The 18,768-nt window shown below is 36.4% G+C and overlaps 1 protein-coding gene across 5 annotated transcripts in view; it reads left to right on the top strand.

The window, feature by feature from the left end:
• The first annotated feature begins 164 nt into the window (after positions 1–164).
• LOC115215681 (titin) overlaps positions 165–18,768 on the top strand; it is a 247,123-nt gene continuing 228,519 nt past the window's right edge. For 4 of the 5 annotated variants that reach the window (XM_029784952.2, XM_036505800.1, XM_029784953.2 and 1 more), the window contains exon 1: positions 165–488. In XM_029784952.2, coding sequence (XP_029640812.1) covers positions 428–488 — 61 coding nt within the window. In that variant the 5' untranslated portion in view covers positions 165–427. The remainder of the gene's footprint in view (positions 489–18,768) is intronic. The other variant, XM_029784950.2, reaches the window with a different exon arrangement.

Below are 18,768 nucleotides of genomic sequence, written 5' to 3'. Positions count from 1 at the left end.
ATAAATATAAATATATACTTATAGATATTATATTTATACACACGCGCACATAAACATTGTGTGTCTATGTGTGTCAACACTCACACGGTTTTTCTCCACTATTATCATTAAACCTCGAGCACCATCACAGCCAGCAATGTGACTTGTTTTCACAAACACCGCTGTTTTATATACAACAACCCACACACACACAAATACAAAACAGGTAATCCACCTACCTGTTGGCTGTTCGTTCGTTCGCTCGCGCTCTTTCTCTCTCTGTCTCTCACTCTTTCTAGTTCGTTCGTTCGTTTTTTTCTTTTCGGCGGTCCAACACTAGATGGGATTTTACTTACCTGTGAATTTCGGAGCTTTAAACAAAACCCAAAATTTCCTTCTCTTATTTTCCCCCCCAAACAAAAAATTACAACATGAAACGACTTAAAAGATGATACGCAGTAGAAAACAAACTAAAAATTCATCCTCTTGGTTTATCGGTTTTGATCACGGTAAGGCCCACCTCACTCTCTCTCTGTTTTCGTTTTAACTTAACTTTTTCTCTCACCCGCGTGTATATATATATATTTATATGACTGTTCTCTTCTCTGCATATATGTGTTTTTATATAATTGCTCTGTTACCTGTATATGTATGTGAGTTCATGTGTTTGCTCTTTTAACTCTTTGTGTGTGCGTGTGTACCATCGCTCTATTTATTGTATCTATGTGATTACTCTGTTGTATGTGTATATTTACTCCTTATCGGTGTACCTGTGTATACACTAACTGTGTGTAAATCTGCGTATACTTTAATTAACTGTATGTAGATCCTATCTGTGTATTGTATTTACTATGTGTGTGTATATATTTTTAAAATTCTGTGTGTCCTAGTGTACTTTATTAACTGTGTGTGTATTTGTTTACTCTTAACTTCTTTACGCAAGTTTTATTTTACTTTCTGTGTCATTACACTTTTGCGGCGACGTGTGTAACTTTGAGCAACTTTTTGTATTCTGATGACTGACTTTTTGATAAATTAAGTCTGTTCTGCAGGTTCGATTCCCAGTTGAATCTTTGCATTTAATTTTCTCTCTTGTACCTTTGTTTGTTTTTTGGCCCATTCAATAAACCTGAACGTGAGTCACCCTGACTAGCTTCGTTATCAAAGAGTATATCGATTAAATGAACGATCCTCTTTGTAGTTGATCGACCAGCCAGAAATTACGACCAAATCTCTCTCTCAGATCACACACACACACACACACATCGCCCTTAACCCTTTGTCTAAAGCAGAGTTTTTCAGTTATTTTTTTGTTGTTGTTTACCTATGGAGCCCGTTGATTTCTCTTTTACTTGGATGGACACTCATAACCATTCAATGTTAAAAAAAATCTTATATTTTTATAATTAAATATTATTAGGAATTGCGTAAAAAAAAAAGTATATGATCGATTTATTGCAGATAAATTTTAACAACGAAATCGTATATGGACCCCACTGTTGACTCCAGTTGAAAACCATCGATCTAAAGCATTTTCATAAGTTCGTCCAAAACATCCATGCTTGCTTTCAGGCTTTTAGTTAACCCTTATTTCGTACGTTCTTACAAAAGGAGAGCGTTATGCTATAAATCCCAAAGTGGTTGAAAAAATAGGGAAATTGTATCATCTATGATGCATGGGTGCTGGGGAAATATGTCCCGTATATTGCATGTGATACATAAGAGAGGCAAGGGGTTAAAAAGAAAGTGGGGAACCCAGGAAAGACATATTGCACAATGTATTTGAGGGATAAATTACATTTACTACAAGACGAGATCGTCTCGACAGGGACGCGTTTAGGCTGTATGTGTGCTTGACCGTTCTGACCTGGGGTTAAATGACAACAGCATACGAAAGTTGGCAGGGTAGATTAAATGTCTGCATTTACATCCACTCCTTTTTATACTCAGCTCAAGTTTTTGTGATTGTTGACTGTCATTCATCTCTCTGGGATCGACAAAAGTACGCCGTCATGGTTGTTGTTTGGTCGAGGGATGGGGGCAACTTCGTAAACACGTGATTCCGGGTACAGTCCTGTCGTAGGTTTGTGTTGACCGAATTTGTTAGACTGTAATCATGTAGCAACTCGATATATATATATATATATATTTACTAACATACACGTGTACACACATGTTTATATATATATATATATACACACAAACACCATGCATTAATTTCAAAGTATACTCTTTTACTTGTTTCAGTCATTTGACTGCGGCCATGCTGGAGCAGCGCCTTTTAGTCGAGCAACTCGACCCCGGGACTTATTCTTTTGTAAGCCCAGTACTTATTCTATCGGTCTCTTTTGCCGAACCGCTAAGTAACGGGGACATAAACACACCAGCATCGGTTGTCAAGCAATGCTAGGGGGACAAACACAGACATACAAACGCATATATACATATATACGACGGGCTTCTTTCAGTTTCTGTCTACCAAATCCACTCACAAGGCTTTGGTCGGCCCGAGGCTATAGTAGAAGACACTTGCTCAAGGTACCACTGAACCCGGAACCATGTGGTTGGTAAACAAGCTACTTACCACACAGCCACTCCTACGCCTATGTATGCTTTTCTTTCTACCATAGGCACAAAAGATACGGTACTTTGCCTTTCATCCTTTCAGCGTAATCGATAGTCGTCGACTGCACCAACCCTCGTGCTCAACTGGTACTTATAAGCGGAATATATAAAACTCGGAAGAAATGCTGCTAAATATTTTTTCCGACGCGCTATTCTGCCAGCTCGCCGACCTTTGAGTTAGAAAATGTATTAAAATGTATTTTTACACGGAGTAAACGTTATCTGAACTCAATGCATTGATTAGAGTGGATAGATATGTTTATAATCAAAATTTGACTGGCAACTCCGAGTTTCGCTCTTGGCAGAGTTGTTCAGAATTGCCGGAGTATAACTCAACTTTTACACATATACACGTGCACACCGGAGTGCAAAGTAAACAAATGATTTTGTAAACCACGGATTTTGTTCCTCGGCTGTGTACATGTGTGTGTGTGTGTGTATGTATGTATGTACTTACGTTTGTATGTATGTACGTACTATGTATGTATGTATGTATGTAGAGATTTACACATACACACACACACACACTCCAGCATATTGATACGTATTTCTTTTACTTCCCAGCTATATTAGAAGAAATTTATATTTATATATCGTGTACTTAAACTATTGTGTTTAATTTTTATAAATGGATTATATACTTCGACAACGTGGGTAGTCAGTGAATTGCATTCGTTGTACAATGTTTCACGTTTTTTTTTTTTAAGTATTTAAAATATAAAGTATAAGTTTCTAATATACGTATTTAATCTCGTTGTAGAAGATAAACACACTAGTTACATTGCAGGTTAATTAACTAGTTAATCCTTATTGTCACATATCCACTGCTGTTCAAAATTAGATTGACTGAATCGTAGTTTGTGAGCACTGTAAGCAGCTATAAGGTTATACTCTCTCTTTGGACAGCAAATGCGTATTTTTTTTCTCTGATGAAGGTCTAACAAAACTAGAAACTAGTCAGATTAATCCCTCCTTATTTTTGACCACGGACAGATATGTGTTATTTTCTCAGCGAAGCTAAATTGTATGTTTATTCAAAAGCGTACGTAAAATAATGCAAAAACGAACTGTTTCTGCTATCGCAAACCACATATCTAGTGCTGAGTGTTTGTATGTATGTATGTATTTCAAATTTATAATTTTAAAATGTAGTAATTTGGGGAGTCAGTCGATTAGATCGGCCCCAGTATGCAACTTGTACTTAATTTATCGACACCAAAAGGATGAAAGACAAAGTCGACCTCGGCGGAATTTGAACTCAGAACGTAAAGACAAACGAAATAACGCTAAACATTTCGCCTGCTGCGCTAACGTTTCTGCCAGCTCGCCGCCTTAAGGGTACAATATATTGCATGATATTGTACCGTATTCCCGGATTTCTGGAAGTCGAATAAGAGGTCCGGTACTGCCTTTTCCTTATATTTGCATTGCGCTCATTTGCATTCCTATGGCTAAGAGGAGTTGCATGTATAGTTTATGTCATAAGAATTTAGAGACTTCGAGAGTTATGAAATAAATCGTTTTTAACAGTGGAACTCAGAGTTTTTCCACCGATGGTGTTTTAAACGCAATATTTACATGCTATAATTTATAGCTTCATCTACTTCGAGTTCCACCGTTAAAAAATCGATATAGTTGAAATTTACAGATGTATATAACATGCCATTTGCCCCGAAATACTTTCAAGCCCAGTGAGATGTGTTTGAAAACCATGACGCTGGGCTATGAGAAAACATGAGAAAAAAACGAGAAGAAATTGTTTATATTAAATGATATTTATCTCTCACTTGATAGAGTACTCTTTTGTTGATCCTACACCTATTACGGAACAGTGAACTATATATGTGACCGCGTGTGTACCGTTGGCAATTTTTTTCCCTCCGTCTTCTCTTCTCTGGATCTTTCCTTTTCCTATGTTTCTGACGAAGAGCTCCGCTCGAAACGTAAAACCCTTCTTCTTCCCTTCTTTCCTGAGCGTCCAATAATACTATATTTGTTCCACGTCCTCGCGTTGTTGTATTTTCTCTTGGTGTTTTTATGTTTGGATTGACTTTATATATATAATTATATACTTATTCATCGGGGAAAAATATCCATGGAATTCAAAAGCTCAATCTTTTAACGTCGTTAAACTCCAATATATTATTATTATTATTATTGCTTTTGTTGTGCAGTAGTCATATGCAGACATGATATTGCATAAGTTTTAAAATTGGTTAAAATGGGTGCTCAGAGCAGAATATTTGGAAGAAAAGAAAACACAATCTCAATGATATTATAAAAATTTCATTGGGGCTGCTCTACATCTGTTTCTATAACATTGTCATCTCTATAATAAACATTATCGTCTGTATAACAATTGCATATCAAAAACGTTCCTGATGAAATAACTTTCCACATCACATTTGATTTATTTAATAGCTACAATTATTTATGCAATTTTTATATAGCTGACTGTTTTCACATGTGTCACGGAAACAATTATAGATCGGAACCTATGAAAATTTTGGCGTGTCGTCGAGTGTTTTTCTATTCTTACACACATACACTTATGCATGTGTGGGTAAATGTAAACACTGAGAAAACTGAAAATCCGACATTCTTTGAACGACGTCCTTTGTTATATTTGTTCGGTCGCTACTAACACCATCAGAAATGCCGTAAACCAGAAATTGGTCCGGTGGAAACTTGTAACCAATGATGTTATTGTTCTCCAATTGCGTTATAGAATAAACGAAGCCTAAAATCTAGCCTAGATTCAAATTCAGTAGAGACATCTCTCTCCCTTATAGATTTCTCCGGTTTTGTATGCGCGTGTGAAAAAAAAATTTGTTTTACTTTATTATCAAACTAAGATCGATAAAATAAATAGCTGGTTAAGTACTTAGGGTTGGTGAGTGGGAAGAGGTCGATACAATCGACAACACCAGAAGTGGAGAAATTTTTTTTCATTTTTAATTTGCATTAAAGAAAATAAAATAATAAACGGATTATATTTGGCATAACTACAGTTTAGCGCCCCATCACGTCTTCGATTCCTAACAACTTTTTTAATAACTTTTTTAACGAAATTTTGAAGAGGAACGCTTTCGAAGGTTTACATTACTATTATGTTGATGGATTAAAAAAAAATTAATTTGTTTTTATTCAGAAAAAGGACAAAAACTATTTAATAGCTTGCTCACGATCGTAGCATAATGTAATGATATTAGATAAGAGAAATGTGGTAAATTGAGGATATCATCCCTCACGCTTTCTATCTGTATTCATTAATGCTTGCATTATAAAATATTTTCCATTTATTTGTAATGTAGTAGTCGCTACACGTAAGCTCTGATTTTTTTCTTTTTATCATGCCTTCCAATTTTATGTTGATAATGAACGATATCAATTAGGATAACGTCATGGATATTTTTTTATGTTGCAATGATCGTGAGCGGGTATGGACTTATTTTCTTTCTCCATAAAAAAAAACAATAATTTTTGCTTTTGTTTTAAATTTCATCAAAGCAGTCATAATTTCACCTTCGAAAACGTAACTCTGTAAAAATTTCATTAAAAGATATACATAATAAAGAAGGTTGTAAGAAAACGAAATTATGTGGGGCATTAAACTACAGTTGGGTCTTAAATTTATCGTGAACCTAATTAATAATTAGCTATGAAATAATTAAACTGGGATCTTTTCGGTTTGAACGGCAGTTTTTCTAGCGGTGTCATATGAAATTGTCACCCATAGGTATGACCTAGTATCGATCTATTGCATTTCAATCTGTTTTAGGGTTAGGGGTATCTTTTTTTCTTCACAAATGTAAATAAACCCAATCTGTTTCTTAAACGAGGGACATACTCATACGGCACAGAATGTTTTTTTTACCTCAATGGACGTCATTGATTGGTTGAAATTGAAGAAAAAACAACAAATATCTTACAAACTATAGAATTTTCTCAATAAAGCCAAAGAGAAAAAGATGTTTTATAAACACATTCTACCAGTATACGAAGTTTAAAATTTTTTAGTTACCTTGAAATTATGTTAAAAACTGCCGTTCAAACGGAAAAGATCCTTAAACTGACTCTTTAGATTTGATTATGCATGTGTAGTATGTGAATGTGTATGATGTGTGTGTGTTTGTGAAAGCATGGCCGAGAGGTTTTGGGTGTTGCTCTCACGATCTCAAGATTGTATTTTCGGTTCCCAGACAGGCGGTGCGTCGTGCTGTTGAGCAAAACGCTTCATTTGACGTTACTCTAGTCTACTCGGCTGTAAAATGGCTAACCCTGCAGCAGACTGGCGCATAATTGAAATGTTGGTCTCAAGAGCTACAATGTGAGGAAGCGCATTGTAACCAGCGGTGTACAGCAACATGCGATAGTCTGATCGATACAGTGTGTGAGTGGATTTGGTAGAAGGAAACTGAAAGAAGCCCGTCGGGTTTATGACTTACCGACGATATATATATATATACTTTATAATAGGGTTCAGCAAAGATTTGCTTTACCAAATACCGAAGTTTAGCAAAGATTTGATTACTGGTTAATTAATTAATTTTACCCTTTGTTATATATATATATATATTCCATGGTGGGTTGAATTTTCAACCCCTATCTCATTTTATAACCTATATATATATATATATATACTGTTGTGTCTGGGGAGACTCATTCTCTTTTGGTGACTTATAATTTAACACACTCACCGTTAAAATTTCCACTTATTTAAAAAAATTTTTCTAAAATTTTCGTTGTGTCTTGCAACCTTTTCGGACCGTTTCAATAGATTTGAGAGTCAAAGCTGAAATTTTACCGGTGAGTGTGTTAAGTTATAAGGCACCAAAAGAGAATTACTCTCCCCAGACACAACAGAATATGCTTCAACACACGAACTCACATAAAGAATCTTGCAAATCCAATCCCAAAACGATATATATATATATATATATATATAATTAATAGTTATCGCCATACTTATATGGCAGTCTTATAAATATAAGACTAAAGCTGTCGCTGATTAGCTCCGAGAGGCCACCGCCTCAAGCTAGCTATTTGACACACATATAAGTATGGCAATAACTATTAATTTCCAGTAACGCTGCCGTAATCTCCTCTAGAGAGACTTAGTAATTTTAATATTTCTATTATATATATATATATAATATATATATATATATATATATATATATATATATATATATATATATATATGACAGATAAATGGCATGAAGATCCCAGCTGGATCTTCAGTAAGCATTTCTGTGAATGCTGGCTATCAAAGTGTATATGCGTAGATGATTTATCTTGAAGAAGATTATCCATACAAACTGAAATTCTAGGTTAAGTAGATCGGTCACTTCTTTTAAATCAAAGACTGGAATTTATGATGTCTTAAATTCTTTTATTGCGGTCATTTCTTGACAATCTGAGAAATGCATTTCATGAATATTAAATATTAATACGAATATAAATATTAATTAATATGAATAAAGATATGACAAAGCCTTTGAAATTATTTTTGAGACTTTATCCGAAGAAACGCGCATGGTTTACATTGAAAGAGATATATTAATATTTTGAATTCATTTAATTCATATTAATATTTATATTCTTGAATTGTATTTCTCCTGTTGTATGAAAACGGTATTATGAAAGAGTAGCAGATAATACCAGAAATGCCAGTCTTTGATTTAATATATGTGTCAGAAACTGTTTATCATAATTCCTCATCTATCTATCTGTATGTATGTGTGTGTGTGTGTGTGTGTATATATATATATATATATATAGGGAGAGTTTACGAAAAAAACAAAAGACGAAGACAGGTGGTGTACAAAACAAACAGATGTATTAGTATAACGCTCAGGAATAGAAAAAGTCTTTTACGTTTCGAGCCTACGCTCTTCTACAGAAAGGGACACAGAAAAAACAAGGAGAGAAAAAAATGTGTGTAGTGGCTAACGATCTATATATATATATATATATATATGCACGGGCGTGCATTTGGATGCTTAACCAGAACAGATCAGGGAATACTATTGCATTATTAGACAATGTGTCATCAACAAAATGAATGCTTTAATGCAAAACCAAATATTTTTTCCTCGAGAGACCGTACTTTCCCCGTTCCTTAACTTGGCCTATCAGAGGAATTTTATGAAGAGTACGGTACGGAGAGTCTTCCGGTTCTCTTCCTTTCTGTGAATCTTGGTCTTCATTTTATAGAAACATTTTCTGTGGTTTCAGGAGAAATTGCCTGACCGTCTGCGATGTACACCCTTCACCCACGCTCTCACAAGCCCTCTTCTCGGCTGTGACTTTTTATCTCATACGTCCTTGTTACTTAGATCTGGCAGAATATACCGACGATCTAAAGGCGTTCCCGCCATGACCACCATGTTGCTTAAAATGTATCTAGAGGGCTATGTTGTTAAATGTGTCTTTACTTTGTAGGGTGTTTATTAAAAACATGATAATAATAATAAGCTGAGATTTAGCTACTGTTTCTACAAGTCTGAACGACTACAGACAAGGTCTTAAGTTGACTCGTCCATATATTCCTTGTTGTTTAGTTCCAGGTCAAAACTCGATTGAATAGAGCTATGATCAAAGGCATTCCAACCGTGACAGTAATGTCTGTTAGGAAGATCTAGGACTTCATTATCTAATGTGTCTTTTCATTTTTTTTTCTCCAAAGATCATACTTATGTGATTTGAAGGAGATCTAGATGCTGTTTTAAGTCGAACGACCACGTCGAAATACCTTTGTTGTCTCTGAGTGATTACCGTTCATATTTGTCCATGTAATCACCAGATGTAATCACAGGTAAGCTGTGTGTTGTAAACACATGTGACTTGTAAACAGCCTCGATGTAGTCGTTCGATATTCAATGAATATCAGTCAAATCTCCTTCAAAGCAGGAAGGACACATTAGATAAAGTAGTCTTAGATACACTGATTTATATATATATATATTTATATATGTAAGGATAAGATCGTTAAATTAAATATCGATCTTATCAAGCGGCCAGCATGGGAATAAAAACCTTCAAAGGTAATAATTATTATTAAAATTATAATTTAGGGTATCTAAGAGATACCTCCACGCTGGAAGTTATTGGATCCAGTAATTTTTTGCTGGTTTATTTTGTCCTTTTTGTCTTCTCTCCTGGTGCTGTATGAACATTTAATGTGGTTTTAGAGTCAAGTTTTGGCTGCTATTTCCAGCGTGGAGATATCTCTTAGATACCCTAAATTATAATTATATATATATATATGTTCACGGCTGCTTATTCTAGACCAGGGTTGGCCACCCTAAGATCCGTAGGCTACAACGCTCTGCAGACTTTTATTTTGCGGCTTGCTTGATACTTTCTGGAAATATGTTTATTTAAACAAACCTTTTAAAAAATTTTATCAAAAATTAAAGATTGTAAGGAAAAGTGAAAACGAAAGATATTGCTGTTTTTGTAACGATAATATTTCATGCTTTAATCGATGATCATTCATGCATTATTGTTTATAATAGCATGAGAAAGCAAAATGTTTTCATTTATGTCAGAATACAAGCGGCCCTCAACTTTCTTTGATTAAAGTGGCCCGTTTATTCTAGACTTGTTCATGACTAATCTAGACTTGTTCTAGACTAACCTAGAGCTAACAATTAACATTAGTATTATAAAGTATTTTGTAGATGGACAAATGAAAGCAGTATTGTTATTTTGGTGAAATTTCTAACGTTATTAATGGAAATCATTATATACAGGGTGGGTGAAGAGTAAGTAGGCATTAAAAATTGGTAATAAAATCTATATTCCTTTTACAAACTTATTGAAACAAATGATGCATGGGAAAATAAAAGTAAATCTTTATATTTCAACGTAAGCACCGGTGGCATAAACCAGTTTCCTCAAACGGCCAAGGATGGAATGAACAACCTTCTAGAGGACGTCGTCTGGGATATCTTGAGAACTGCTTGAATCCATGTCTCCAAGTCCTCCAGTGTGTGAGGTTTTGTCTTGTACACCTCTTCTTTATGTAACCCCACGGGTAAAAACCACATAGAGTGAGATCTGGACTTCTGCTTTCACAGTGTTCAGGTTTTAGCAATGAATGGGTTTCTACGGACGAAAATTCAGTTCTTTATGCAACACCGTACATATTGTGTCTTGTTAGTCCACTTTCACGAGCTACTTGACATGTTGATTTTTGCGGGCTGCGATTAAACATTTCCTGCACTGTTGTCACGCTCTCCGCTGATCGGGATGTGGTTGGACGGCCACTTCTTGCATCGTTCACAAAGCTTGTGGTCATCAGCTTTGCATGACAACTTTTTATTGTCTCTGGACGTAGTGTTGCATGCTTACCTTTCCTTGCGTGCCATCATCTCTGAACCAAAACAATGGAATTCCACACTTCATAGCGTGCTGCTATCTTAGCTCCTGAACAGTCAAACGACCGGCCATCTGGAAAATAAGAAATAAGACAATGAGAAAATAGGAAATCTCCATTAGTGTTGTCTGTTTAAAAAATGTTTTCGTTATGACTTCAGTAATACTAAAAATTGTAATGCCTAGTTCCTTTCTACCCACCCTTTATATTAAACATTATTTTGGCAAAGTTAGGGACGGTGGATAACAGAATCGATGGAGCTTTGGAGAAAATACCTTTTGGTATTTAGTTAAAAGTCCCTTCCCATTCTGAGTTCCAACTGCATTGAGATCGACTCTGCAAACATTCAAAGTCGATAAAGACCCACATTCGTACAAATTTGCAGCATTATGTCAGTTTGAGGGTAAAATGATTTTTGTCACCATAGATTACCAAAGATCAGGCTCCATTTAATTTTGGTGAAGTGAAATTTTAGGAATTCTTTCCTTTGCTTCTTTTGAAAGTAATTTTCATTAACGCTGATTAATATCTTTTCGTCTCATCACAGTTATCATTCCAGTTCACCACATTGGTATGGTGTAAGTGTCCAGTCAGCTACTTGTGCTAATCGACTTCAGTACCTCACTAATTCTGACTTCAAATCATCCGTCAAAATACTAGTGAAATTTATTTGTGTCCCTCCTAGTTGTATAACGTGGTTTTTGGTCACCTTGTACAATAGCCAAGTTGGTCACCACCTTACTCAAATATAACATACTTTCGACTATGGCATACACACGTATAAAATGGTCATTCTGTGCTCACCGCATACCTCACGTTATGTCACCGACTCCTTCCTTCATTTTATTAACGGTAAAATCAAAGATAGTCTGCATCCACAGTTCTTCCTGCATTTTGGTGCTAGATATGAGTTTAAAAGTTTAACCCACATTAATTTTGTTAAGCATAACAATTTGTTTACTTTTTTTCCTAACTCTATGATAAACATTGGCTTTAGAAGACTAAAACCCAGCGATCCTAGAAGGAAATAAAGAAAATATGTAAAAAGTGTTTATAAATTTTAGCTTTTAGTATTCATGTGTCTGTTATCGAAGAATTGTTGTAGCTGTTTGAACAATGTTTTAGCAGTAGTAGAAAATTTTGACTTATCAGCAGTTTGTGCTATTTATTAACAAAGCTTTTGACTATATTCAGCCAAGACTGGAGAAGAAGCGCATTGTTGGACTGGAAATGACACTACATACGTAAGCGCAGACATTATATTGTGTGTATTTTTGCATTTTATCTTTCTGGGTAAAATTCTTACGAGGTTCAGTTGTATTATCTATATAGCGCCTTCAAATTACGAAAATAGGAAACAAGGTGAGGAAATTTGTGACAATCATTGTTTAACGTATCTTTATCATACCTATTTCTTTATTACCCACAAGGGGCTAAACACAGAGGGGACAAACAAGGACAGCCATAGGTATTAAGTCGATTACATCGACCCCAGTGCGTAACTGGTACTTAATTTATCGACCCCGAAAGGATGAAAGGCAAAGTCGACCTCGGCGGAATTTGAACTCACAACGTAAAGACGGACGAAATACCGCTAAGCATTTCGCTCGGCGTGCTAACGTTTCTGCCAGCTCGCCGCCTTGTTTATCATACCAACAACACTAGACTCAAAACCAAAGGGCAAAACTTTGTGGTCGCTCGACATGTTAGAAATAGCAGCCAGGCCAGTGTTTCTACTAGAGGTGGAGAAAATGAAAAGAAGGCAGGCAAATGAAATTAGGATAGTTTTGAATTTGTCCAACACGCTGACAAAGGAAGAACTGTTTTGATATAAGACCAATGGCAGAATCGTTCGAGCGTCGAAAACATGCCTTGAAGTATTTAGTTATGGTCCTTTATGTTCTGAGTTCATTCAAGGTCTGCCTGTGGTATTAGTGACTGGTTCGTGTTTCGTTAGTAAAAAATTATGGAATAAGGTATTTATTCACCGCAACGTATAACCCCTACTCTAACTGCCGAGCTGAGTGCATCCTTCAAACATTCAAAGATAATGAAAACGAGAATGGACGGGAAAGGACACTCGAAATTAAGGTCAACAGGATCCTGTTCTCTTTCAGAATTACTTCGCCTTCAACAGCTGCGACTTCTCTGAATCTAAACGACTCTTACGGACTGTCTTTCATGTACTGATACCAGAAATTCGTCGTCGCATTCTAAGGGTTCAATATAATGTGGAACAGAAGACGAAGATATTTACATCCGCTGCGTACCTTTAAAAAGTATGATAGTGTGTGTGTGTATATATATATATATATATATACATGTATATATAAAGTTAATCCAAACATGAAAACACAACAACGCGAGGACGTGGTATAGTATTATTGGACGCTCAGGAAAGAAGGAAGGTTTAACGTTTCGAGCGGAGCTCTTCATCAAAAACATAGGAAAAGGAAAGATCCAAAGGAGGGAAGACGGAGGCAGGAAGGAAATTTTAAAGCTGGTGAAAGCTGGGTTGGAAGGCACTGTTAACCGACAGTTGGGAGCTGTGAATTTTGAAGTGAGTGTGGGTGGAAATGTGTTAGAACGACATTATAGTTCAACTTCTGAAGCTCACAACCCAGTCAGTCATTACAGTAGCCGAGGTTCCTGTTATTCTTGGAATACCTGAAATTTCTGAGTTACCTGAGACGCCGGGTAAAGTTCTTGAATCGCCTGAGGCGTCGATTACTGCCGATTCTCCGCTGTGTGATGCTGTTGTTTCTCACAATACATTTGAAGAACCGGCTTATCTTGAAGTTCCTAAAGTCAAGTCGGAGACGTCAATGGCCAAGTTTAACGATTACATGTGTAGAAAGCACTAATTAATAGTTGGTGGTTGTACCGACATAACCATGAAGGCATAGAGGACAACTCTAGTTTTAGTTGCCTGGCTGTCTGTGTAGAAAAGGTAAATAAGGTATTTAGAATTCACAATACCAGCCATCTAGAAACGAAACTTAGGAGAAACAAGAGTTGCATTGAAGCTCCAGTATGTAGCCTATGTATTTAAACCCATTTAACATCTGTTCTTTTCTTTAATTTATTAGGAAGAAATTCGGTAGCACGCTTCGAACTTTCTCTCATCCACCCGTCCTCCACTCAGTGTTTTGAACAAAAATATGTTGAAACCATTTCCAATAAACAGAGTAAGAAAGAATCAGCTTGATTTAGTATAGATAATGCACTAAGCTTGGAAACCGTTTCCTTAAAAAAAATGGCACATAACGAAAATTGAAAACATATACCGCATTTGATAGCAATTATAAGATGTACTTTTCTTTTTCCTAAAACTTGTTTCGCAAAAAGCACCCCGAGTCCTGAATACAAATTTCGCTCTCCTATACACTTCAATGTCCTAAAAGCGATTTTCCTTTCTGATTTTGCGCTGCTGAAATTGGGATGCAGCTAACACACCGATCACATACCATCAAATACAGTACGCTTTTTTTTAATTATGCTGAGATCTTTGCAGATTATGAGATCCTAAGCTGTTGCTAAAGTAGCTTATGTTTAAAATCCGGGACACGAAACATTCGGATGTTAAATTGCAGAATTGCAGAATGAGTAACATCCTCTTTGGTAATGTGTTAATCCAACGTTTTACTGAGTCATAGATTGAAAGAAAGCCACCAAGTTATCAAAGCAATTCTATTATAAGCACAAAGCTTGAAACTTAGGGAAGGAAAACAATAGCAACGGATTAGCGAGAAAGAACCGCTATTGCTGTACTAGTAGTAAACAACCTTTTTACCTTTTTTACCTCTTACTTGTTTCAGTAATTTGATTGCGACCATGCTGGGGCATCAACTTGAAGAATTTTTAGTCGAATGTATCAACTCCCAGCTTTTATTTATTTTTCTTTTAAAGCTTGTTACTTATTCTGTTCTCTTTTGCCGCTCCGCTAAGTTACGGGGACGTAAACGCACCAATACCGGTTGTCAAGCGATGGTGTGAGACAAACATAGTCACCGAGACACACCACACACACACATACATACGACAGACTTCTTTCAGTTTCTGTCTACCAAATCCACTCACAAGGCTTTGGTCGGCCCGGGGCTATAGCAGAAGACACTTGCCCAAGGTACCACGCAGTGGGACTGAACCCAGAACCATGTGGTTGGTAAGCAAGCTTCTTGCAACACAGTCACGTTCAAAACTTTTTCCTTCCCCGACGTATGGGTGGTTTACTTGTAGGTGAATCATGACTGAGAAGGCTTGTGATGAAAAGCATTCCGTCTATGTGACCATCCCATCATTTTCTCGGGCATTGTAGGGTTAGGGGTGGGGGAAGGATATCTTTTTTTCTTCGCAAATGTAAATAAACCCAATCTGTTTCTTAAACGAGGGGCATATTCATACAGCACGGTATGTTTTCACCCCAAATGGACGTATTTGATTGGTTAAAATTGCCGAAATGCTCGATTTTAAAGTGGAAATATCTTACAAACTATAGAATTTTCTCAATAAAGCCAAGAAAAAATGATGTTTTATAAACTCATTGTACCAGTATACGAATTTTAAAAGTGTTTAGTTAACTAGAAATTGTGTTGAAAACTGCCGTTCAAAAGGAAAAGATCCATCTAAGACTATTTTATCGAATGTATCCACTCCTTTTTCGAAATGGTAATATGTAATCCAAGGAAAATTTCTAACTAGTCTTATGATCAAATGTACTGTCCCTTGTTGACTCGGGTCCTTTGGGTAAATTTGGACCAATACACTCGCACACACTTGTCCAAATTTACCGGTCCTTGTGGGTGGTTGGTATTTGTGAGCTACCATGGTGAAGTGGCAAGACATGTTTATTCACAGTTAGTGAGTTTCACATTTCTGACAAATTTTTCGCATGACTGATCTGAAAAAATAGAGATATTTGAGGATTTCCCTACATGTACCCACGCATACTCGCGTTTGTTTAATGTATTCAAATGGTCTCTCCCACTCTCTCTCTTTGTATGGGTGTGTATAATTATATTATGTTTCAGTCATTTGACTGCGGCCATGCTGGAGCACCGTCTTTAGTCGAGCAAATCGACCACGGGACTTATTCTTTTAAGTCTAGTACTTATTTTATCAGTCTCTTTTAGCTGAACCGCTATGTTACGGGGACGTAAACACACCAGCATCGGTTATCAAGCGATGTTGAGGGGGGACAAACACAGACACACAAACACATACATATATATATATATACATATATACGACGGATTTCTTTCAGTTTCCGTCTACCAAGTCCACTCACAAGGCTTTGGTCGGCCAGAAGCTATAGTAGAAGACACTTGCCCAAGGTGCCACGCAGTGGGACTGAACCCGGAACTATGTGGTTGCCATTTACCACGCAGCCACTCCTGCGCCTCTCTCTCTCTCTCTCTCTCTCTCTATATATATATATATATATATATATAACCCCCATATATGTGCGAGCCTATATATACCCCCATATATGTGCAAACAAAACCGGTTATTTCGCATCAGACAAACAAGGCGATTGATTACTTGGGCCGCTAAAAGCGGGAACTCCTCAAGTAACACAAAATTTATTACACTAGTTAAAAGCGCGAAGACTAAGTTATTTGAGAAAATTCTGGTGGTTTGAAAGCATTTAAAAAGATCCGAACTTAGTAACAATGAGCGCAGGTATGTGAATAGAACAAAAACAGTTGCTATGGAAGGCTTTATGTAACCCCTCGAAGTGCTAGAAATAGAAGCCAAATATTTCTCATTATCTATTTCGTTTTTTTAAATTTTTAACCCACACACAACCCTTAAAAAAAACGGGTGGTTATAACTAGAATGCTTTTGGACGTGGTAGTTATGGAGGGAATAACTTATCACTTGAGATCTGTTCGTTGGTGACCTGGGGCTAAACAATAACAGCAACGAAAGGGCAGACGTCAGATGGCTACGGCTGACACACCTGTGTTCCTAGTTCTGTTGAATCTCAGCGTAGGTGTTGTGATCTACCTGATTTAAAGGTGTGATAACTAGTAGTAGCAGTGGGGTCAACCAACGAACATCCATTACAAATATCTTCTTTATTCTATCCACCTTTTAATTGTGTATCGGTGACAAGATAAAGTATTATATGACGGGGTTTGAAGTGGTTTGTTTAAGGCTCAGTACTTGGCTACATTGGGACACACACTTCACAGATTAATAAAATAAACACTCCATTGTGAAATCAGTCAGTTACAACAAAATAATACAGTTTAAAAGCATCTTAGTATATACATATAACCGTTGCTCCCGAGTTTTTTTTTTTAGTACCTTATCCCATGTATAATTGTTTAATAATAAAATACTATTCTAATATTTGTTTAGTAATAAAATAGCATACTAATATTTGGAAAAACTTTGGATCTTTTTGTAATAAAACACGATACTAGTGTTTGAAGGGATTTTCAGCAATAAAATGTATACTAATATTTGAAGGACTATTCGAAGGGCCTCTAGTGATAAAAGTATATGAAAGAACTTTTGTAATAAAATATATACAAGCATTTGAAGAGATTTTTAGTAATAAAATAATACACTAATATTTTTAGGGACTTCATTGTTAAAACACTTTTCAGTTGAAAGGATTTGAGTAATACGATATTTACCGGGTTTTGGAGGGACTATGGTAATAAAATATACAGGCACAGGAGTGGCTGTGTGGTAAGTAGCTTGTTTACCAACCACATGGTTCCGGGTTCAGTCCCACTGCGTGGCACCTTGGGCAAGTGTCTTCTACTATAGCCTCGGGCCGACCAATGCCTTGTGAGTGGATTTGGTAGACGGAAACTGAAAGAAGCCCGTCGTATATATGTATATATATATATGCGTGTGTGTTTTTCTGTGTTTGTCCCCCTAGCATTGCTTGACAACCGATGCTGGTGTGTTTATGTCCCCGTTACTTAGCGGTTCGGCAAAAGAGACCGATAGAATAAGTACTGGGCTTACAAAAAGAATAAGTCCCGGGGTCGAGTTGCTCGATTAAAGGCGGTGCTCCAGCATGGCCGCAGTCAAATGACTGAAACAAGTAAAAGAGAGTAATAAATAAAGGGGTTTTTGTTTCAAACATAAAAAGACTGGATATTTGAGGAAACTAGTGGAAGTGTGTCAATAAGTTAATGAAAGTTTCTGAAGTTTGACGAAACAGAATTCCCCTTTCCTTCACTTTCTCTTTTAGTTCACTCTAAACATCTTTCAGTTCAGAGACCCTTTGTTTGCACGATCATAAAGTAGATAAGATAGGTAGGTAGTTTAGTTCAATACAATAAAAAATCATTGACAACTTAAATTAGTCAGTCAGTGGAGCAGAAGGTAGTAGGAAGAATAAGACAGGTGAAAGGTGATTATAAAGAAGACACGAGGTAAAAACAGAAAGACAACGAAAACAGCTGAATTATATTGTTAGTTTAATTTTTTTTTTTTTACATTTGTGATTAAAAAAGAAAAGAAAACATTCAGTTGACCTCAAGGTTGACGACAGAACTTTCTCAATTGTTTAGCTCACATCTTCCCCGCCTTTCTTCCACGTGATTTCGCTAAATCGTTGTTCTTTCCATTTACTACGTTCACTCATTAAGTCAGATTCGTTTTGTATCGTCATCGGTAATGATGACACACCACCACCAATGACAGCTTTGGTTATGTATCTGTTTCAAAGACCTGTCCGCACACACATATATACGCACGCATATAAATATACGGACAGACATATTTGTCTGAGAAGATGGCTCACAAAAGAC

This window comes from Octopus sinensis, linkage group LG9 (genome assembly GCF_006345805.1).
Source record: "Octopus sinensis linkage group LG9, ASM634580v1, whole genome shotgun sequence".
NCBI lineage: Eukaryota > Metazoa > Mollusca > Cephalopoda > Octopoda > Octopodidae > Octopus > Octopus sinensis.
The sequence above is the reverse complement of the archived record's forward strand: the minus strand, read 5'-3'. Positions and strand labels throughout refer to the sequence as shown.